Source organism: Anomalospiza imberbis, chromosome 6 (genome assembly GCF_031753505.1).
Source record: "Anomalospiza imberbis isolate Cuckoo-Finch-1a 21T00152 chromosome 6, ASM3175350v1, whole genome shotgun sequence".
NCBI classification, from domain to species: Eukaryota; Metazoa; Chordata; class Aves; order Passeriformes; family Viduidae; genus Anomalospiza; species Anomalospiza imberbis.
The window spans coordinates 50,428,920-50,451,399 of NC_089686.1; the positions used below are offsets into that span (position 1 = coordinate 50,428,920).

The following is a 22,480-nucleotide window of genomic DNA, read 5'->3' on the forward strand; positions in this document are numbered from 1 at the left end:
TACAAAGACATCCGTGGCTCACACATGTATTTCTGCTTAGTGAGGAAACTCTTAAAGTCCATCACTAACACAATGTTTTTAAAGCTTTACCATACATTTTAACAATCTTGGAAACTTAAGAAGCTGCCTCAAAGTAAGCAAAAAAAAAAAAAAAAAAAAAAAAAAAAAAAAAAAAAAAAAAAAAAAAAAAAAAAAACAGAATTCATCTCTGTGCTTACTAGAACATCTGATTCAACACGTTCCTTTGATTAGCTGCTCATGACAGAGGTCATTGTATGTTTTGTAAGGTTTTAAAATTCAGTCAAGATAGAGCTGATTATATGAAGAGCTCACAAGAAAGACATTAAGGCAGAGACTTCTTAACCCATACAATCAAGGGAGAAAAATGTAGCCACCATTGTCTCACTGCTTGAAGCAGGACAGATTTCTCATATACAGAAAATGTGGAAGGCAATCACAGCTTCACAATTTCCTGGTGCTTTTCATCTGAAAACTACATAACACTAAAGAAGCATTAATGAATTAAGCTGTTTAATATATCTACAAAGTACAGTAAGGAAGGAATGTGGGGGGGTTTTGGCAGATATCCTATAACCCTGAAATTGCAGATCATAAAATGATCCAAAGCAATGTTTGGAAGCCATGAAGAAAAAATTACATCGTTTTTTCGTAATCTACAGAGAGCTTTGTGAAAAGTTAAGGAAAAAAAAAAAAAACTATATTTCTGATTGAGTAATTTTCAATAGATGTGGTTTTTCAATGAAAGGAAAAAGAAAGAATTAAGAAGAATGCTCATGAAAAAAAGTTGATTTCAATATCACATCTGTTATGTAGGTTATCATCCATTTGTCAACTTCCAGAGCTCCTAAGAGTCCCATTTAAGTTTTAAAAACACAGGACTAGTTAACAAGCCAGAAAATTGAAAATTCAAGTTACAACTAATTAAACTCTTCAGATTATTTAGTATAGGTGTGAACAACTTTTCAGAAAAACTGTAGGTTGAATGTTAAAAACATGTCTGGGCATTAGCACTTCCAGTTCTTGCAAGGCTTGGAAAGGAGAGAAAATTATCACTGTGTAATGATTTTAAAACACAGGTGGAAAATCTCACATTACAAGATAAAACACATAAACCAAAGATTTTTTTCTAGAATTCTATGGATTTCTTAAGGAAATTTCAGTCAATGTAAATAAAGCGCTTTCTGTTAGTGTGTATCCTCTGATGGAGCACATCTTTATACAGTCTAAGAATGTATTCTAGCATCATTTGAAGACAGTATTAGAAATTTTTTTGGAAATTTTTTCTCTCAGTTACAGAATTCTATTAAAAAACAACAACAGTTAAGAAATTTAACATCCTTTTCATTTCAAAGTATATACTTGCAGCTTTCAGGACTATTTTTCTCCTAATACAGATGAAGCTAAAACATTTATTAAAAAACCTACAAAATGTCCTAACTATAGAAAAATATCAGTGATAAAACATTATTAGAAGCATTTAACATCAGAGCAACAAATTCTTGGCTTCATTACCTTAATTTAACTATATTAAACAAAACATTTTGTTAGATGGCAATGATAAGGTCTTATGTGTCTTGGCAGGAGAATAAAATAAAAAATTACCTTTGCAAACCAGAGTAACAAGTTTTCTTATTCTGTCCCTTTGTTCTGAAAAATCCCACGTTCATGGGTTTAGAATAAATAAGTCATAAACAACAATAGGACTAAACCCAAATAAAATTGTACATGTGTTATCTTACGGTGTACCTATCATCTTTCTTATTGTTCAAAGGTTTTCAGCTCCCATTTATACAAAGCTCTCTTCCATATTTGTGCACAGCAGAAAAGAATCCACGAGTCTGGGCTTTACCAGCTGCTGAAAATCTGAATCTTCCAGCCCATCAGGACTCAAAACTGCCAGTCTCCTCAAGGCTGCCTAGAAAAACAAAACAGCATCATTGCAATGCAGTCAGGTTTGGCAAATTCTTCATTCAGGAATTCATAATAACCATCCTTAAATAACAAAACTGAACTCTGCATGTCTATGGGTTCTGCTACCTGGGTAATCTCTCCTCACTGGCTTCATCTGTCAGATGACTCTTCCCTCATTCAAAGTTATTCAATGGCAATTATTTTGGGGCACTTTACTTTTCGACCTGAGCAGCAGGTGTAAGTACAGTGCAAGCCCTCAGACACCAGTGACAATACCTATCAGAGCCTGAAGAACTTTATGTCTCAAGGACAATATTTTTGCCACATTTTTATCAGAAAACATCTTCAGGCAGTTCCTAAAATATCAGGAGAAGCCAAATTTCTGAGACAGGGAGGTTGGTAACGTCTCAAGCAATAGGCATGGATTCAAGGAATGTGCAGCAACAACTTCAGTGAGATCAAAATCATACTCTGGTTTGCTGCCATCACTCTGTGGTCTCTACTCTAAACACAAGATTAACAAGTCTTCTTGGCATGTAGGAAGAATAATCACAACATTTTCTATGCTCACATTTATAGTTTCTTCATCCTGAATGAGACCTGCTTAAATAACCAAGCTGCAATAACCGAGCATTACTTTTACATTTAAAATAACATTAATATCATAAAGCACTGTCAAACAGTATTCTTCAGTCTTCATTCACCAGAGCTTATGCTCCAACCCTAGATCACCCATGTCCCCAGAGACCTTTCACAGAAAGCTCAGTGAAATCATTCAGCTCTGGCATTTGTCTCACAGTCCATGCAGTGCAGGGCCAGCAGATGGGATTTTCTCCTGAGCAGAGACAGACTTAAGCTTCTGGTGCCTACTCCTTGCTGGGCACTGTGTTGTCTTGGCAACACAAATAGAACAAAAAATTGGATTGGAGTGGAAGCAAGAAATATTTTTTCACTTTTTTGGATGTTTTGCATAAATATTTTCAAATATATGCGTGAGTGCTGATAAAGCGCTGCTACCCCCATAACTCAAGGCTAATTTCAACAAACATAGAACCATCACAGAATGGAATTTAGGAATTAATGAATCCTTAAATTCCAAAGTGTTCCAAGGAAATTTTTTGGTGCCCAATAATGTGAAGATGAAGCCATTTTTCCTTATGTGCTTAAGTCTTCAATCTGAGGATGAATAATTGATAGTGTACAGGATTATGCTTAAGGGAAAAAGCAGGATACCCTGACATGAATTTAAAACATTTCTGCAATACTTATGCATTTTGAAATCTAAAGGGATTTTTCCTTAATTTTCCAGTATAAGTATGAATGGAAGACAAAAATGTACATACCAGACATGCCACTAAAACAGAATCACTGTTATTTCTTTCTGTTGGTGATCTGCAAAGTTTAATCAGGCAAGGAATACCTGAGAGAAACAAAAGAGTGTCAGGAGAAATCATATAGAAAACCAACTTCTTATTTTGTGATATTTTTAGATGCATCATATTTATTTTTTTTTTTAGTAGATAAGACCTCTAATGCAAAGATGATATGCAAATACTGAAGGGACTTTTCATGGAGCTATGCAGTTCAGAGCAGTCATAATTAATAGTTGTAAAGCATAAACAAATAAATTGGCTTTACTTGCTGCTGCAGTTTCAGAGTGGAAATTGTGACCTCCATTTATTCCCTACCAATCCTCCCACAAACCTGAAAAAACTCCTACCCAAAGAACACATTCCCTCCCATTGGATTCATCAGATCTGGACCTGCTGGGGTCCCAGTTTTCTGTGCCCTGACAGATCCTGCATAAAGGAATGAGGAGGCAGCAGTGTCAGTAGGCACAGCAAGGGACAGCTTCGTGTTGAGTGGATGCTGCACCTCAGGCTCCTCTAGGAAAAAAGCCAGAGGTTCATTTAGCTCCATCTCCTCAGTCATCCTCTGGACAGACTCTATAGGGAATATCTCTCATAAAGTTCACCAAGTGAGGCTAAAAATTGAAAAGAGCTTCTCCAGGACTGGCAGTTCCTCCCTCTTTCGGTGCTATTAAGCAGGAGACATATCCTTACAGCTGAGTTTTACAGCTGCATCTGCCACCTCGGGGTCTCGGCTGAGCCGTGCCAGGGTAACCGCAGATTTCTGCTGGACTCGCTCACAAGCTGCAGCTTCTGCTGGATTTCCAGAGGAGGATTTCTCAAAGAGCATCTCCATTAAAAGCTGAACACCTACAAGGATGCAAGAGCCATCGTTATCCACTCTCCAACAAAAAAACTCAGTGCAAAAAAAGTAAAGGGGTAAAGGAAAGCTGGGTTAATACAGACCAGCCACTGCCCAAAAAGGGAGAATGGAGAACACATGAATGAAGGCTGAATTTTTGACTTCAGCACCCAGGCACATCTGACCTATGCATGTTTGTCTTCACTAGAAAGCTACAGAACTTCTGGAACTAGAAAATGCACTAACTCTGTCCTCCTCTAAAAGTTGGTATTTTAAATTTCACTAATTTATTTCGGTCAACCAAATGTAATTCCTTATTTGTTTCTAAATTAACCTGAAGGTAATCGCTAACTGAAAAACCTGTGGTCACATATATCAGGTCTCTAAATGAAGTTCCACTCTCAGTTAAAGTAATTTTTTGTTTGTTTACATATTTTTAAGCAAGCCTTTAAAAGTTTCCTTCTCAAATGTTTAAGGGTATTTTAGAATGAGGAGTCCTTTAATGAAGGAAATTATGAAATTCTGTTTCTTGAACTTTACTGTATAATTCTTCACTCCAGAGAGACAATGTTATCCCTGTCAAAGTAGCTTCATTAACTTATTGTTGCCTGTAGGAGTTGATATTCTTCTTGTAGCACCACAAAAAAAAGAAGATGATTTCTAGATTATTTTAAGTGTAAAGACAATTATGTGCTATTAAACTCTATATTCTATTAGGCATTCAGATTACATCAGGTAGCATCAGAGGATTTTAACTGTTAGAACATTTGCATAAATAATTAGGAGAATTATCATCAGAACCATGCAGCTCGATAATAATCAATCAACATACAAAAAAGTCAGAGCTGAGAAGTACCTAAATTCTCCAGCATTCAAAGACCATTCTCAGAATGTAGACTCTGACTAGCACCTGTTTATTATAACATTAGGCAGACACAAAAAAGGTTTTACACACAGGATGAGTGCCAACCCCTCTCAAAAGCCAGGGGCAAATTCTTCTTGTGAAATTCCATGACGGAGTGTATACACAAATTTTACTTGCTGTCATTGTCCCTGACAATTCACTGCAGTACCCAGCATGAGTTAGGCCTACTTGGCCTAGCAAAGTAATATATGTGAATTTTCACAGTAATTTAATGTATATTAATATATAATACATACATTAAAGGTGTATTAATAAGGCATTCACATCTTCTCACAATATTACCTATATTACCACTGTACAGGTTGCTGAAACACTTTTTACTACTTTGCTTTGCATCTAGAAGTCACACACACAGAACACCAACAATGTGGTCACAAATGCAGTTTCCTAAAATGGTGGCATTTTATTTTGTTTATGTGGAACCATCCCCAGGGCTCATTTTGCACCCTGCAGCAATGTGCAATATGCAGCAGAGACAAGATGCAAAATGAAGCTTTATTAGTGAAGTCTTTCTCCTTTACCTTGTAAGTACTACATTCCCATCTACTCAGACTCTCCAGAAATAAATACAAAATATAAATCAACTAAAATACATACCATTTCCTTGAATGATTTCTGAAGCACACTGGTCCAACACAGACATGTTTGCCAATATTGTTACCACCTGTTGTTAAAAAGAGAAAGAAATATTAAGTCCAGTCCTTCAATTCAGTAATATTAAATATCATTGTGGCTCATAAAATAAATATGGCCAAAATATGACAAATATTTGGAAGTGCTATTATTGCACTGAATAGGTTCAGGTCAAATGCTAAGAAATCCTTGCAAGAGATTTGGAGTTTTGAGCTTTGATTCAAGGGAATATTTAAGGAATATTTTTCAGTTTTGTTGAAGTCAAGAATTGTGTGCATGTCAAGGCACTGTCTCAAAAGTAACTGGACTTAAAATTGTGTTTATACCTTTCCAGAAGTAAAGACCACGGTTAGGCTTTGTACCAACATATGCTGTGTTGATATGTGCACAAGCACATTTTGAGATCTAGATTTATAGAATTTCTTATCCCAAATAGCTTTAACTGTTTTTGAGATTAGGTGTAACTCAACTTGCTTAAAGTGATGCAGCAAGCTACTGACAGAGCTGAACCCTGTGGTGCTGTTGGCTTTCAGTCAGCTATTCCCTTCATTGATGTCACATACTTTCTCACACATCCTGCAAGACATTCTTCTCATTCTTTCAAATAGTTTGCTTTTTGCATGTAGACACAGCCCAATATTAACAGCATATGTGAGAGACCAAATAATAACTGCTAGAGATCGTCAGAATGCAAAACAGAAATAATTTTCTTTCTTAAGAGGTTTTAAATTTTCTCTAATTCAGGAAAACTGACCAGCCTCAAAAATAATGGTCACTTTTGGAACTGGTTATCAGCTTTTAACAGTACAGTGTCACTTCAGAAACAGCAAACTTCTTAGCTGTAAGGAGGCATGAGATCAAATCACCATTCTGATCTCACTTTGCCATTTTAAAAACAAGGATGACTCATTTCCAATACTGTGACATAAAGGTCTTCCACTTTTGAAGGTAGTGTTACAGTGTCATCTCCCTGAATAAATATACTTAATTAGCATGCAGATGAGTTGCTGAAACTCTACAGAGTGACAGGTAGAAATATGGTCTCAGTGTATGTCTATGTATTTATTCCATATTAAATATTAACTGTGTTGCAGGCAGAGTGTATATGTTTTCTCATTCTAAATTATATCGCGTTAATGAAAATTGCTTCCTCTGTGCAGAATCTGTACCCCATGTGGCTCTCTAAGCCACAGATGAAGAATTCAATTAACCACAATTTTAATACATGCCAATTATTCCACTGCTTCAAGTTATTTTGTCTAATAAGTATTTTCATACGTAAAAATAGTTTGCGTGCATCTTTTGACACCAAAAATGTATTTGAGGTTATAGCTATATTTCCTTCATGTTGATTATGTGGTCCCCATATTTTGCAATATTTATGGACTAGCTTAGAGGGTTTATATGTAACATTCTCCAGAGGGGTGTAAAAAAGACCCTTATGATCAATGACCATCAAGTTCTACCTTTATTATCTTTTAAAATCCTAGTTGGACTCAAAAGGTAGTTAAGCATAGATTAGCTCACTCCATATGAATAGATTGTTCTTTCCCCAAGAAAATTTGTTTTCCTGTGAGGTAAACAATGTAACAAAATAGAATAACATAAAAATCTAATAGGCAAGCAGAATAAAGAGCTGACTTTAAATGCTCTATTTCCCCTACACTTTCCTGTTTTAAAATTCATGCAACTTACATGAGAATTTCCTCTGTAATACAAACAAAATTTCAAGAAAGTTTCCTATTAAGGATGAACTCTCTAGAGGAAAACACAAACAAATGTGGACTCAATTTGCTTCAGAAAGTAACACTTCTGTGACCACTGGTATTAATTAATTCTCATCTCTTTTGGATTTAGAGTTGATCAAAAGTATAAATAGATGTTTTCCAGTAGGTTCTCTCCCACTGTAGATTTTTTTTTCTTTTTGTCTAATGATACAGAGGCTTACACTGCAATCTTTATCTTTGCTTCTCTTCCCATTATCTGGCTCCAAATTTCATAAAGCCTTAGGCAGTCTCAAAAATAACTATGAGGGTCCTGTTGAATCAGCAAACCAGTTCAGATGTTATGGTGAGACATGGAGCACACAAACAGATACAGATAAAAGTGACTGTCTCATCGCATAGTTGAAAATTACTGGAAAAGAATACATACCAAATCCTCTTTCAGAACTGAAATGACTTTGAAATAATTGAAAGGCTTGAAGATATTTAACATGAAATCTCTACTGTCCAATTTTAATATCAAGTTCATTAATTGCTCAAGTAATTGATCCTGTGAAAGAGCACACTCCATGATTACAAAACACTGACACCTGACAATTTATGATTCTTGCAGTTATTTTGGGTTCCTAAGCCATGCAATGAACTTGTGGTCAACTCAAAGTGTAAGAAAAAAGACATCCTGAAGACATGGATACATGAGCTCAGGTCATCTGCCATTGCCTTCCTACCATGGAGAAGGAATGTGCTGAAGCCACATGCCAATTCTTGACCTGTGGGATTTGTAGATGTTCTATGAAGCAAATTTTGTCAGGGAATCCAGCATAATTCCCTACCCCAGCACCTGTATCTCTGCTAAGCAGATCTGCTTTGGAGGTGGATCTTGACCCATGCATTTCCAGTATCTGTATTTTAGCAGTGCTCTCCAAAAGACTGACACAGGCTGGCCCACACTCCTTTCTCTGATATCCAATCCATCAAGAATTGCAGGTGCCTTTCTCTGCCAAACCTGTGGCTGCAGTTTGTGAACTGGCAGCCCTAAATCTACTGTACTAATGAAGAGCACAGAAAAATAGATTTGATCAACAAATAATCAGCATAGAATCACAGAAAGGCTTGGGTTGGAAGGGACCTTAGAGATCATCTAATTGCAATCCCTGTCATAGTTAGAGACGCTTCTCACTTGATCAGGTTGCTCAGAGCTCCATCCAGCCTGGCACTGGACACTTCCAGGGATGAGACATCCTCAGCTTTTCTTGCCAACCTGCTCCTGTGCCTCACCACCCTCACAGGAAAGAATTTCTTCCTAATATCTAATCCAAACCTACTCTTGTTCAGTTTGAAGCCATTGCCCTTGTCCTGTCACTACACACCCTTGTAAAAAGTCCTTCTCCACCTTCCCCGTTGGCTCCCTCAGGTCCTGGAAGCCCTATGGCATTTGTTTGCCATCAGAAGGGAGCTGGATGGATGATTCAGGTCAGTGTCATGAGTAGCACTGCTAAAAACAACCAGAGGAACAGATCTCCAGGGCTCCTCCTGTGCTCAACACCTGCCTGTTTCCCTGTGCTCTGCACACCTGAACCACGGGGCACTGAGACACAGGGCAAGGCAGAACGTCAGCAAAGGAATTCTCAGGCCAGCTCATGTTTTAGCACCTCTTGAAGGGGCACCAACTTAGCAAAAGAGCAACATGCTGAGATTTCACTGGGAGTAGTACGATTTTTCACAAGAGTAAGAGATTAAGAGTTAAAACTGAACTTAAAAACTTGAAATTTTAAGTTAAAGTTGAACATTAAAACTTCAGAACTTAAAAAAGCACACCCAAAATCAAGAAGCTTTGAAGGTTCATCTTTAAATAGTATGCTGGTGAACTGAGTATAAAGGGATTTTTGAGGGGCCCCTTAAGACCCATGGAAATTTTCTCTCTTTAATAAATAAACTTTAAAAACAACAGAGTTATCTCATATTTTTCAAATGTCAATGCAGCATCATCTGCTTAGTCTTGCAGTTACCAAGGAAATTAATCTTAAATCTAATCAAAAGTCTCTATTTTTATAAGCAAAATAAGTAAACAGATATTAAACACAGATAGTAGTGAGAATATAATATATTATTATAAAATTGGCAGTGTTGATCTTTTTTGGTTATTCTATATATATTTCATAATTTTAAATTTGTTTCTATTCCCACATAGTTTCCTTTCACTCCCTCAGATTTTCACACGAGTGGTGAATCTTCCTTTTAAGCTCTGTAGTCTGCTTTGCCCTGAATTGTAGGAATTTCAGTTTTCAAGAACAATTTAAATTTGAGAAACCATGGTTAATTAAGAACTTTCAAATTATTTTTCTTCAAACAACAGTCACCTTGGAAATCTTTTGTGCTAAAATACATAATTACTAATACTATAATAAAACTTTTCTAAACAACTAATGGTCACTAATGCTCATCAACCAATGCACAAAGGTGCTGAATCCTTGTTAAAAAAGCAAAAATTAGATACAAATGCTTTGCTATAAAGTAAGATACACTGAGAGTGTAAATCTGTACTTATCAAAGAGATTTAAACTTAAAGAACACTTAAGAAACAGAAGGCTTCTCTGAAAACTTTCCCTTAGTGGGAGATTTAAGAAAGTTTTTCCCTTTATTGTGAAATGAACTACTAAGGAAGAAAGATGCTCATTTTACCCTGCTATAGGACCAAAACCTTCCACAACTGAGGGTCCCTTACCTCATTTATGGGAGGGTGAAGTGTCTACAGAGGTGGAAGGTGTGGTGCTCATATACCTTTATTGATAATAAAAGCACACTGCTCAGTAGGCTTTTATCAACAGTCCTAAAATAATAAGAAAGACACAAGCTCAAAATAAGAATTATCAAGTAATTTAATACAGTGGCAAAGTAGATCAATATAGAATTGCTAATTCTCTTAGTTAATCACTCCTTTAAGGCTGATTCATTGCTAAGTAATATAAATTTTTTTGTACATATTATAAGAGCATTTTTTAATTCATTCAAATAAATGAGATAAGCATAAATCATAGTGTGTCTGCAAAGTTCCAGATAGCCATCTTCAGAAACAAAGTGGCACCAGATTACTACTCAGAAGCAAGACAGAGTGTCTGTTTCTGAAGGTAAGTTAAAATCATCTGAACATCACAATTCAAGATCCATCCACAGGGAGACAGCAAAAGAGTGCATTTATCAGGCATCAAGAACAGCCATTACAGCAAGCTGAGGTAGAAAAAAGCCTTTCAAGATATTATTTATCAGGAGAAAAAACTTCAGTAAGAAATCTCTGGATATTCTCTCTGGGACATTATGATACTTGAAAACAGAAAACAGCTCCAATGGCTTCTGATAGCCGTTTTTGTGATTTGGAACTTAGTTTTTCTTCCTGAAAACAGAAAATAAATACAGCTAGATGAGCAGAAGAAGCTAACACCCCCAAAAATAACAGTGGTTGGAGACAGGATCTGCTTGCAAAGTCCAGGTTTATTCTGAGACTGTGCCAGAGAAATGTATTTTTGGCATGCTGAGGCAGAGCAACAGAGACTAAAGCTGTAGGAAACTTACATTTTGGAGTGAAGGAAGTCTTTACTACATTTTTATTTACTTTACTTCCCATTGCTGACTAATGTAGATAAGGAATAGGCAGAATAGCCAGGTTCTCACATTGTTTGTTTTAAAGAAGCACATAGGACATGCACCCTGAATGGGTCACACTGTGAAAATACACATCCCATAAACCAGGGCATAAAACTAACAAAGTGATCGAGCTAGTGGCCACAGTTTTCTGCCTTTCAGGTTAAAACCTGGGGGGGAAAGAATAACTATCTCTCAGACTTCCTTCAAGGCATTGAAAAGCTTCTCATGTTTTTCAAACAGGCTCAAGCAGCCAAAGGCACCTAAGAGATCTGATCTCCCCAGAGCAGAGCACAAATTAGCCTTTCAACACAAATTAGTTTTTCAGCTGAGCTGAGATTTTATTCTTCCAACTGAACCCCTTGCTTTGCAAGTGGGAGCACATTGTCTTATCCCATACAGGTTCTAAAATATGACAGGCAGAACTGTAACTAAGCAGGAATTCTGTCTCAAAAATCTTAGTGTTTAAGATAGACGGTCAGTTTTGGAGCCCTGAAATATAACAATCCATAATATTGACCATATAATGCCAGCCAGTACTGTTATTTATTTATGCTGGTCGCCTGTGCATGAAAGGACAGAGATAAGCAGTTAAACAGAAAAGTAAAAAACATCAGGAAAATTATTACAATCTTACATAGAAAACTAATTGGAATATCATTAATATAATGGTGTGGTTAAAATTCAGATAGTCAGGTAACTTTGGCCTAATTTTCGTTTTTGCACCTGTTACTAGTAGTCATGTTTCTTTCTTGAGTTCTTAAGCCTTTTAAAATAACTTAATTTTTTTTTATCAGTTTTCTTTCTAGCTATATTAGTAGAAATCATGTTTTCTCAGTGTGATCTAGCCAATACTGGAAAGGATCCCACAGTTTTAATGTACAGTTTACCACCCACAGTGCACCGTCAGGTCTCTCAGAGGGAAGGGAAGTCCAACCACATATCTAGTGATCATGATACCAACGTCAGAGCTGGATATTAACAGAGACCTGAGCAAGAAAACAGTGCAGATACCCTTTTATGACCTTGTCCACATGTAAAGGCTTTGTTAATAAACTCCCCAGTATCCAAGAAACTCAGATTGAGAAGTAGTACTGCAAGTTTCTTTCATACAGACAGGGATTTTCAAAGGAAATCTAAAAGAACTGTTAATACTCTTCTCATTAAAAACATTGTTCTCAAAGTCTTTCACTGAGTGTTCAGCAACATTTGGAAATCAAAACTTCTTTATATTATAGTAACATCTGTCTCCAATCTCCTTTTGTCACTACAATCTTCATTTAAGGGGGAAAATGAGGGAGGACAGTAAAAATAAGCATAAATGCCTGATAAGGAAAAAAAAAGATGAAGAGCAGAGAAAAGAACGTGGAACCTAGAGGAAGAATGCTATTAAGGACTGAAAATCTTAAATGACACAGATCATCTCAGTGTCTAAACCAGCAGCATCCCCCAAATACCAAGAAAACAGGAAAGAATTTATAGGAAAAAAAAACCCAGCAATCATTTCCAGTTTTTCCTTCCATCTTAAGAGCCTTTCTCCACCTCAAACTGTTTTGAAAAATAATTCACTGATTTTAGACCTAGGAATGACCACTTTAAAATGGATGTGTTCACTGCACATTAATTGTCTGCCTGAATAAGAGAAGATCAGAAGGTGTTAGGCTATACCTCCACAGCTTCACAGGTAAGGTGAGAATACTAACACTGAAGAGACAAGAGGGAATGCAGAGAGAAAAATTGTATTATACATAAACATACATATTTCATATTTTTCTATGTAGAATCTAAGATGATGGTTAAAGTCAAGAAGAACCAGGATGATAAGGGGTTTAGCTAAACCCCTCTTCTGACAGATCTTAAACTCCATTAAGACTGCATATACTACACTGCTGAATTTAGATATAAACCCTTCTGAAATTATATTTTGATGCCTTTTTGAAGTAAAAAAACCTTCTCTTCAGAAAATAACGGTCTGCCAAAAGAAAAGAGAGCATGGGATATTCATATCCATTTTGACCCAAAACTGGGGACTAAGGAATCTGGAAAATATTGCTTTATGACTGTTCTTATACAATGAATTTTGTTACAAACCTAAGAAATCTCAGTATAATGTTGCTGGCTACAGAAACAGTCAAATGCTTCTGTAAAATGGGCAATGATAATCTTGTTTATCAGTAAATCCAACTCTCAGTTCTAGATTTCTTTCCTGACCTAATCTAACACTGCCTGGGAAATGAAAGAAGGAGGAGGTTGGCTTTTGGATAGCAAAGATAGGAAAGTTTTTTTTGTTTTTTTTTTTAGTTTAGGTTTCTTTAAAGGTTTTTTATCATCTGGACAAAAAAGCTTTCCAGAAGTCAAAAGGCAGAACAATTTTAAAGCAGTAAAATATTTTTTGCAGCCAGTACACCATCTATCCAATATCCAATGCCTGGGCAGAATGTTATTTATTTGTACCATTCACAGAGGGTGATAACTAATAATAATTCTATGTCCTGTCTAGAAGGACACAGTGTGAATTTAAGATGAGGTAAAATGACAGAAAGGGAAAAAAATGTTCAGTGTTCCTTCCTAGCATTTCTGCTGTCTTCCCCCCAGATTTAGCTTACAGTAAAGCACACTTCAGAATTTTCTTAAATCAGCATTAATGCTAAAGTAGTAATATACTCAGAAATATTAGGTAGTTTTCTATAAGTAGCTGTGCTACTTAAATATTTGTATGAAAAACAGAGCATTTAAGTTTGAGGGGTCTTTGATATAATTTTTTAACATTCAGACCAAATTTTGTATCAGCTATAAAACTTCTTACTTTGTTTAATCATTTCAACATTTAGTATAACTCAGTTCCAAATCCTCTTTTTTTTACTGACCAGGATGACTTGATTATTCAGAATGGACATCAGTGCATGAAAATATATTTTACATTTGTTCTGTAATCCAAAATAAAATCTTGAATAAAAAATTTTCAAACCTACTCACCTTTAATTTACATCTCCCTAGGCAAATGTCTACTGCCTGGGACATAATACGATATATACTGGTAAAAGATTCTGACTACATTACTTACATAAAAGGATTTCTTGTCAAAAACCAAAATTTTAATTTCTTATACCATTATAAAATATAGTATTGTAGGGCTGTTTTTCTTTTCAGTTGAGTGTATTTTCCAATAGGCACAGAGCAAATGAAAAGGCAAAATATTCCATGAGACTGCTGTAATTGGCAGACACCATCCCCACCCCCAATTACAAGACTGAAACAAGGGGAGCTAATCAGTTAAATACACACTTGTTCAGGAATTTGAAGGAAGACTTCTCTCAAGGCTTTTGCATTACCATAACTGCTTGACTGGCAGCTCTTAAAGACAAGATGAGCAGCACTCAGATTCCACATGGACATTCAGTGCTCAGTAAAAACCCCAAGGTAGGATTTTATGATTCCCATTGCTGCAGGAGCCAAGGAATCAGCTCAGAAGCTTCCTGCAGCACACCACAGGAAACATCACCCTTGCTGCTCTAGTTTCTTGTTCTGAGAAAGAAGGTGAGGTGTTCTGGAGGATGAAATCTCCTCAGTTCTTGGAAGGAAGCCATTCAGTTTGCTGTTCATCTAGCTAGTGAGATGAACTTGCATCTGGCAAGCTGCAAAAGGCCTGGAACTAGCCTGTCACCTAAAAAAAGTCATACATATTCCTTTCAAGATTACCTTCCTCAAAAAAAGGGGGGCTTGCTGTGCTACCCCCAGAGCAAACAGCAAACTCACAGCTGACAGCAGAATTCAGATGAAGGCATAAAGAAATAAAGCAATCAAAATTTTCCTATGAGAGCATACAGGAGGAATAAAAAACAAAAAAAAGACCGTGAAGTATTGTACGTATGTAATAGTAAACAGCCATGACAACACCACAACTGATACCTCTGACTTTGCCCAAAGAGCACTACAGTAATTATGGCTTAATTTCCAAGGCCTGGCTGCTGGTTAAGGATGAGAAAGCTTTCTGTGGCAGTGCGGATCTTAAACCTACCGTAAGTCATCTTTTGGCTACTTCAGAGCTGTGAAAGGGAAGGTTGTGAGGCCTGAATGGTGGACTTTTAATTACAGTCACAAGGTCTTATCAATAGAAGTAGGTTAAGGAAGCTGAGTACCAACCTCCATCTGCCAGCAGCCACTATGGAGCCCTCAGACCTCATACACATCACTGCTGAGGCAAAATTAATCACTGAGATGCCAAATAAGCAGTGCCTCTGCACCATCCCATTGCATTGGAGTGCCTGAGAGGAGCAAAAGAATTCTCCCTGATTGCATCTGTGCATTATCATAGACCTTTAGTATTCTGTGTCCCTTCACTAAAAAAAAAATTAAAATACTAGTGAGAAGGAAAGGGAAAGGCAAAAGTACATTAGCAGTATTTGCCAATAAAAATTTGCATACCATCTACCAGACAGACAGGACTTGGTCCCAAAGCCCACCAATGTCAATGGGCTGGGGATCAGGTCCTTATTCAGCTTTTGGAGCTAATTAATCTTTGAACTGACAACTGTCTATTTAGGCTCCATATATATCTTTACCTCAAAGCTCTGTCCAGTCAAGTTTTGAATCCCTCAAAAGACAGAGATCCCATAACCTGTCTGGATTTCTATGTCACTATTTGGCCTAATTCATGATGAAAAACAATAAATTCTACTGTCCTAGATATATGGAACTCCAACTTGTTTTTTTTTGAAAATTACATTAAAGCTGTCATATTCTATAATGCTCATTAAAAAAATTTAAAAACAACCAAAACCAAAGAAGGAACTGAAGCAGATAAAGAAAGAGGCAATATAATGAAAATAACCAAGAAAGGATTGGCTATGTCAAAATACATACAGTGCTGAAATGTTTTGGCTTTTACACAAATGTGACATTGACTTGCAGAGAAATTCCTCACCTGATCCCGGGAAAATGGAGTATCCACTATGCGTTTGTCTGAGCATGCTGCTAGGAGAATCTTCATTGCATTTAACTGGAGCAATATTTCACAAGCCATGGTATCAAAGAAAGTAATATTGGCAAGAGCTGCTGAAGCCAGCAGGAAAACTTCACCTGATGAGGCTTCTTGGCACAGTTCTAGGAATGCAGAAAATAAGCTGTTAAATGCTTCAATGCAGCTGTAAAAGGAAATATTTAAGCATCTGCAGCTTGCAATAGTGATCTTATTAGCCGATATGAAGTAAATAAATGTGGAGTTAAAAAAAGGAAACAAAAAATATAAACTTAATTTTGTCAATTATGTAACATCATAGAGGGGTTTAGGGTGGAAAAGACTTCTAAGATCATCGGCTCCAACCAAACCCAGCACTGCCAAGTCCACCACTAAACCGTGTGCATCTTCTAAACACCTCCAGGGATGGCTTTTGACTCAACCACTTCCCTGAGCAGAGTGTTCTAGCACTTAACTCTTTCCATGAAGTAATTTTTTCCTAATATCCAATCTAAAATTCCCCTGGCACAACTTGAGGCCATTTACTCTTGTTCTATCACCTGTTACTTGGAAGAGACCAACACACACCTCACTACAACCCCTGATAAACTATATGCTCTGCCTAGTATACCACTCTACTGGGCATACTTCACTGCATGTTGTTCAAAATAAAACTTGATATAACTAAATAAAATCAAATACAGGAGGCAGAAAGCTAAAAGTAAATGATCCATATGATAATAATTCCATCCTCTTCTTTAGAACAAGGCACATGTTGCTTATATCTAAATCTAATTCTCTGTAGTTGAAAATCATCCTACATATTTTTCAACTTCAATAAGAAGTGCTGAAGAGACAGCTACCTTTTAATCCCTTGTACATATACACTTTAAATAAGATGTGAATCACCTGGTAATAGGATTTCTGCATGGTTTAAAAATTAAACATATTACAGTAATTCAATTACTGAGTTATAAATATTAGAAGGAAAGTGGTGTGTGATTACCGAAACGGTTCTTGCAAAGTTATACATGTTCTATTTTTAACACTTACATTTCTTGGGCAGAATATGTACACCTAAAATGCTTGTGGAACTTAAAGAGCAGCAACTGAGGAGTGATCCACCAGTTAATACATTCTGGATAGGCTATTCAGATTGGCCCTTGACTGCAATATACTAAAATAACCCAGAAAATCAGCAGAAACAAATCAGGTCAGATGCTGCTAGCTACAACAGAACCAAGCTCAGCACAGGTTAATTCCACTCACTGGATTCTGGGCAGTGTCAGGGCACAAGGTTCTCCATTTCTTGCTGGACATCAGGAATAAATTGTTCCCTTGATTTCTGCATCACTAGTTCTGTTTGGACCTACTGAAGAATGCCTAAATACATCTCTGATAATTCCCAGCCACAGCAGAATCCTCAAGCACTCATATTACTCTTTTTTTCTTCTTTAAAAAACAAACATGCAAAAAAAAAAAAAAAAAAAAAAAAAAAAAAAACCTGTATTCATATTGAAGGTCTGCAGTTTAACTGTAACCACTGGGTTCACTAGAAAAAATTCCAAATGTACTGATCTATTATACATGAGAAATCAAGTTAGAAAACCCAAACAGTACATTCTGACGTGGAGCTCTGGGAAATTTGAATTTCTAGACTAGAGAGAGGAGAATGCTTGAATGAAAGCTTCTGGTATTTGAGAGAGAGGGAGCACACTGCCAGAAATAAGATATTCCTCTCTTCAGGAAGAAATGAGAAATGTCATCTTTTTTTTCTAAGGTATCCTCACTGACCCAGCTTAAGGAAAGTCTTGCCTTTGTCTCACTTTACCATGGATCAGGGGCCTAGACAAGAAAGACAGATCTTTCATTTTCTTTCAACAATACCCATAGATTACATGACACTCTTTTCCTCTGAATTATCATACAAATGCAGATGTAGCGGTGAGCTTGAGTCCTAGCAAGTTTGGAAAATACAACAGGCATAAAGGTTAGCAGCTCTCAATATTCCACTTTTACAGATAAAAATCAGACAAGAGAATGCTTTGCTGAGTCCTCCCTGGAGACACTTAAGATAGACTTTCACACAGACATTATTTTTACAAATATTAATAAATTCTATTCACATGGGGCCTGGACTAAAAATATATAATGTAATTGCAGAATTCTCTGTTTCAGAATTAAAAATTGTTATTTTATCTGTTAAGGGAAAGATGGTAAACATTATTTAGGGAATATTTCTAATGAAAGAGTCATACCCCATCCTGTTATTTTAACTGGACTCAGAAGTCCTGTAGAAAACTTACTGACAAGTGCTGTCACGATTTCTTCCATATTTTCCAGAAAGCTGCTGAGATGCTGAGTGAACGTGAGATGTGGAGATGTGATCTGGGCAATTACTGCTGCTGCTTCTGCATGAGTAGCTTCAGAATGGCTGGTATCAGTGAGGATGTCAGCCAGGCAAAGTACCCCATCCACCTATGGAGAAACAATAAGTAGAAGTTAGGAATATTGTAGGGAGCATTTTTGCAGCAAGAGATGGTTTTCTATTTGTCTTTTCTGGGCAATGACTAAACTACTCAATTTATTTTCAAAAATAACTTCAACTTGGTGGCCTTTATGTCACAGGAAATTTCAGTTTAGCAGCTACAAATGAGTTCAGCATATGAGTTTGTTGTCGTGCCAAAAGTCTTGCAGTTCCTTCTCCCTTAAGGTTCTGTGAAATCAATTTTGATCCAACAAAGTCTTCTCTGACAGACATCTAAAGTTAAATATAAATCCAAAAATAAGCTCTGATAAGCAAATATTAATTGTTACTATGCCTCATTTGAGCTCTACTACAACACTCAAACCTCAATGTGCACTAAGGTCTAAACAGACAATATTTTTTTTTTTTTGCCACTTTTGCCTGAAATTGTCACAAAGCCAGCACAGGATCAAAAATAATACTATTAAGATGACCCTGGCCAAGCTGCTCCTGATGAGCTTGCACAGTACTTATATTAAAGCCAGGCCCACACATCCTTTGCTCACTTCAAAGGGAAACAGAAAAATGAAAACTGACTTAAGTTTATGGTTTTAGAGTGCTTGAAGTGTTCTTACACTGTTCACGCAGATAGATCATATACATATATATTGGTTTATATTATAGGAGACCCACTGGCACAACAAAAGACAGCAACAGGGCACATCCATTGGGATCTTTGTTAGCAACAAAACACAGCAAGAGAGAGTTCTCTGTGCACAGGGGCATAATCTGTGAATTTTCAAATTAACAGCAACGTGTTTCTCCCCATTTAACATAGCCCTAAATAACTTATCACATTGACAAGCAAGTAGTAAGACCATAGGATCATTTAGGATGTAAAAGACCCCTAAGATCACTGAGTCCAGCCTATGACTGACCACCTTGTCAAGCAGACATGGCACTCAGTGCTGTTTCAGTCATGGTGGCTGTGCCACCTCCCTTGGGCAGTATATTCCAAAGCTTGACAACCCTTTTCATGAAGGAATTTTCCTGATGTCCAGCCTGAACCTTCCCTTGTGCATCTTGAGGCCATTTCTTCTTGTCCTGTCACTGGCTACCTGGGAGAAGATGCTGACTCCCACCTTGCTCCACCCTCCTTTCACTGAGTTGCAGAGAGTGATAAGGTATCCCCTGAGCCTCCTTTTCTCCAGGCTAAACACTCCCAGCTCTGGACACTTTAGAGATACAAGGAGGAGTTAAGAAGGCTTAGTACTCTAATATACTTCAACACTCAAAGAAAAAACAAATCCACACACATTTGTGTTGTACACCCACTCTTAGCTCTGTTGCTCAGACTGCATTCTCTGTCCACTCAAAGCTTCCTCACAACATCCATGTTAAGTCCTATCCATGATCTTCAAAAAGGGTATTTGGCACATCTCTTATTCTCATTTTTTTAATTTATTAATACAGAATGTTGAGTTATCTTAATTACTTATCCTGCAATGGGCATTAATTAAATTATTTGATAAGCACTGACAGTTACTGTATTTTATGAGAAAAGCTCTCTGGTAGATAGGACTAAAAATTACCTTATGTAAGATTATTCACTGGGCTGGAGTTTTTAATAGGAAATAGACTATATCATTGAAACTCTAATAACACAGATAAATAGAAAAAGAAATTATATCTATATTTTTCCCCACATCAGAAATGGTATTTATTGTAGAAGCTCTAGCACTGGCAAAAAGAGAAAGAATAAATTTTCAATGTTAAACTTTTTCTTGACAAGCTTTCAACATTAATCTACCTACAGTAAAATATTTCCGCCTAGTTATGGCAGAATTCTACAGCTTGAAACAGCAGAGTCACATAATTCACTGGGCTTCAAGGTATATTAATAGATCTCAGTGTCAAGAATTAATCTATGTCCTCACAAGATGATTTAGTACCCAAAGCGTGCTAGACAATATCATATGCAAAACCCCACTATTTTGTCACCTTGAAATCTCCCCAGATCACACCTTGTCTGGAGTCCAAAGGATGTTAATAACAACAGGCAGTATAAAAAGTTAAACATATTCCAAGACATTGCAAAAATACTTGACAAGAAAGTTCTTCTAAGATCCACTTCAGTCTTCAGCTTAAATTTACTGGTTAAAATTCACTTGGCCTACTTATATTCAATGACCTTGACAAATGACTTAAGAGTGCTTTTATGCTGTTTGAGAACAGGTAATGGATTATGAAAGACAGGTACAAGTACACAGTTAGATTTTTCTATCGCCAGTAATTGTGTAAATCTACATTAATGATACAAGCTTCTACTGCTGTACTCAAATTTTAAATCACATATTTGATTTCATTATTTGTTAAGTAATAGTTTTTGGCAATTGGGAGTTGATGAATTGTGAATAAAAATATCAGATAGATAAAATTTTATTCAACACAGAGATAAATTACATATTTTGAGTCTATGAAAGCCAGCACTAGTTATTCTTCTTCCTTTTCAGAAACATGTAAAATACTAACAAATTCAGCCTAAAATTTTCTCCATCAAGCCTAAAGTTTTCCTCCCATCTTAAATATAGAAAATAAAAAATTCTACTTCAGCAGGCAACCCCATTTATAAGTGTCTAGAAATAAATTTTAAAATGACAGGGGAACAATCTAATAAAAGCACTTTAACATCCAAAAAGAAATTGCTGCTCAAAGCATTTTTATAATTAGGTTTCACACTGAAAGGAACTTTGGATGGCTGCCCTGTTTTCTGTTTAATTTTGGTGAAGTAATCAGCTAAATGTCAAATCTGTTCATCACCTTGGCAATACAAAAGAACCAGTTAGCCAGATAATGCAAACAAATGAATTCCATGAATACAACAAGATGCTGTGAAGCCCCTGCATTTGAGGAATGGCGTTCAGTAAATGGTTGATCACTAATATTTCAGTATTGATAACTGGAAAAATGCCAGGAACTTATATCCTTATGAACATAGCCCTTTTGTAGAAACTTAATCCAAGTGACAAAATAAATGTGTGACCATGTTACTGCATAGATCAAGTCTTCTGAAAGGAAATAATTTCTTTTCTCCTACAACAGGAATGAATGAGTTCTGGGGCAACAGTCTCCTTTCTTCAGTATACCTGTCCTTCCTCCTAAAAATATTAAATAAAACTAGGCATCTGTTAAAGATACCCAGAAAGAACTTGGGATGGATTGCATTTATGACTTCATTATTTGAAATATTACACACAACAGCAATCTTATCTCTCTCTGCTTTCCACAAGGGGGTTTAAGGCAGTTTTTCCATGCCACTCTGGGAACCAAGACCCATTGCTTTCCTTTTAGAAATGTCTATGTTCATTTGTATAAAATGCTGCTGAAGGCCCTCTCTCATAGCATGACTTTCCCTACCATTCCTGTTTGCTCACTTAACATTCAGATGATCCCTACATATTGGTAAAACTTTGGTCAAAACATTTTTTTGCCTTCTCCAAATTGATCTCCAGAGTCATTTAGTGAGACTGGAAAGTCTTACAGGCTTCTGTCAGCAGATTTCCCACTGTGAAATCCATGGATAACACCATCAACCTAAACCTGGGTGCTTCTGGTAAGAACAACCAGCAGATTTCAAAGCAGTTTTGCAGAAGAATAAAATTGAGATGTTGAGATCCAGAGGTAGGGCAGCAAATGTGGAAACAATATTACAAAGGAGATTGCCCCTTAAACAATCTCAACTTTCCCAGAAGAGAATTTCAATAGCAGAGGCTGCACCCAACAGTCAAGAACTGATAGATCAGAGCTGTGTGTCTTCTCTCCTTTCACCCACACCTCCTACCTGAAGCCAGGACAGGTTAGCTGTGTAAGTGAAGACATGAACATTAGCAGGGCAACCCAAATACATAAAGGTGAATAAAAACCCAAACACATCAAAATTTATAGGATGAGGAAGAGGGTAACTCAATAAGAAGGCAGGGAGGGAGGAGTAT

General features: G+C 36.6%; 1 protein-coding gene across 5 annotated transcripts in view; it reads right to left on the minus strand.

Moving 5' to 3' along the window:
* Positions 1 to 1,355: 1,355 nt before the first annotated feature.
* Positions 1,356 to 22,480, minus strand: part of INSC (INSC spindle orientation adaptor protein) — a 123,620-nt gene continuing 102,495 nt past the window's right edge. For all 5 annotated transcript variants that reach the window (XM_068194109.1, XM_068194111.1, XM_068194112.1 and 2 more), the window contains 6 exons: positions 18,328 to 18,499; positions 15,989 to 16,167; positions 5,666 to 5,732; positions 3,996 to 4,151; positions 3,276 to 3,352; positions 1,356 to 1,936 (listed from right to left, as the gene is read on the minus strand). In XM_068194109.1, the coding sequence (XP_068050210.1) occupies positions 1,808 to 1,936; positions 3,276 to 3,352; positions 3,996 to 4,151; positions 5,666 to 5,732; positions 15,989 to 16,167; positions 18,328 to 18,499 (780 nt within the window). In that variant the 3' untranslated portion in view covers positions 1,356 to 1,807. The remainder of the gene's footprint in view (positions 1,937 to 3,275; positions 3,353 to 3,995; positions 4,152 to 5,665; positions 5,733 to 15,988; positions 16,168 to 18,327; positions 18,500 to 22,480) is intronic.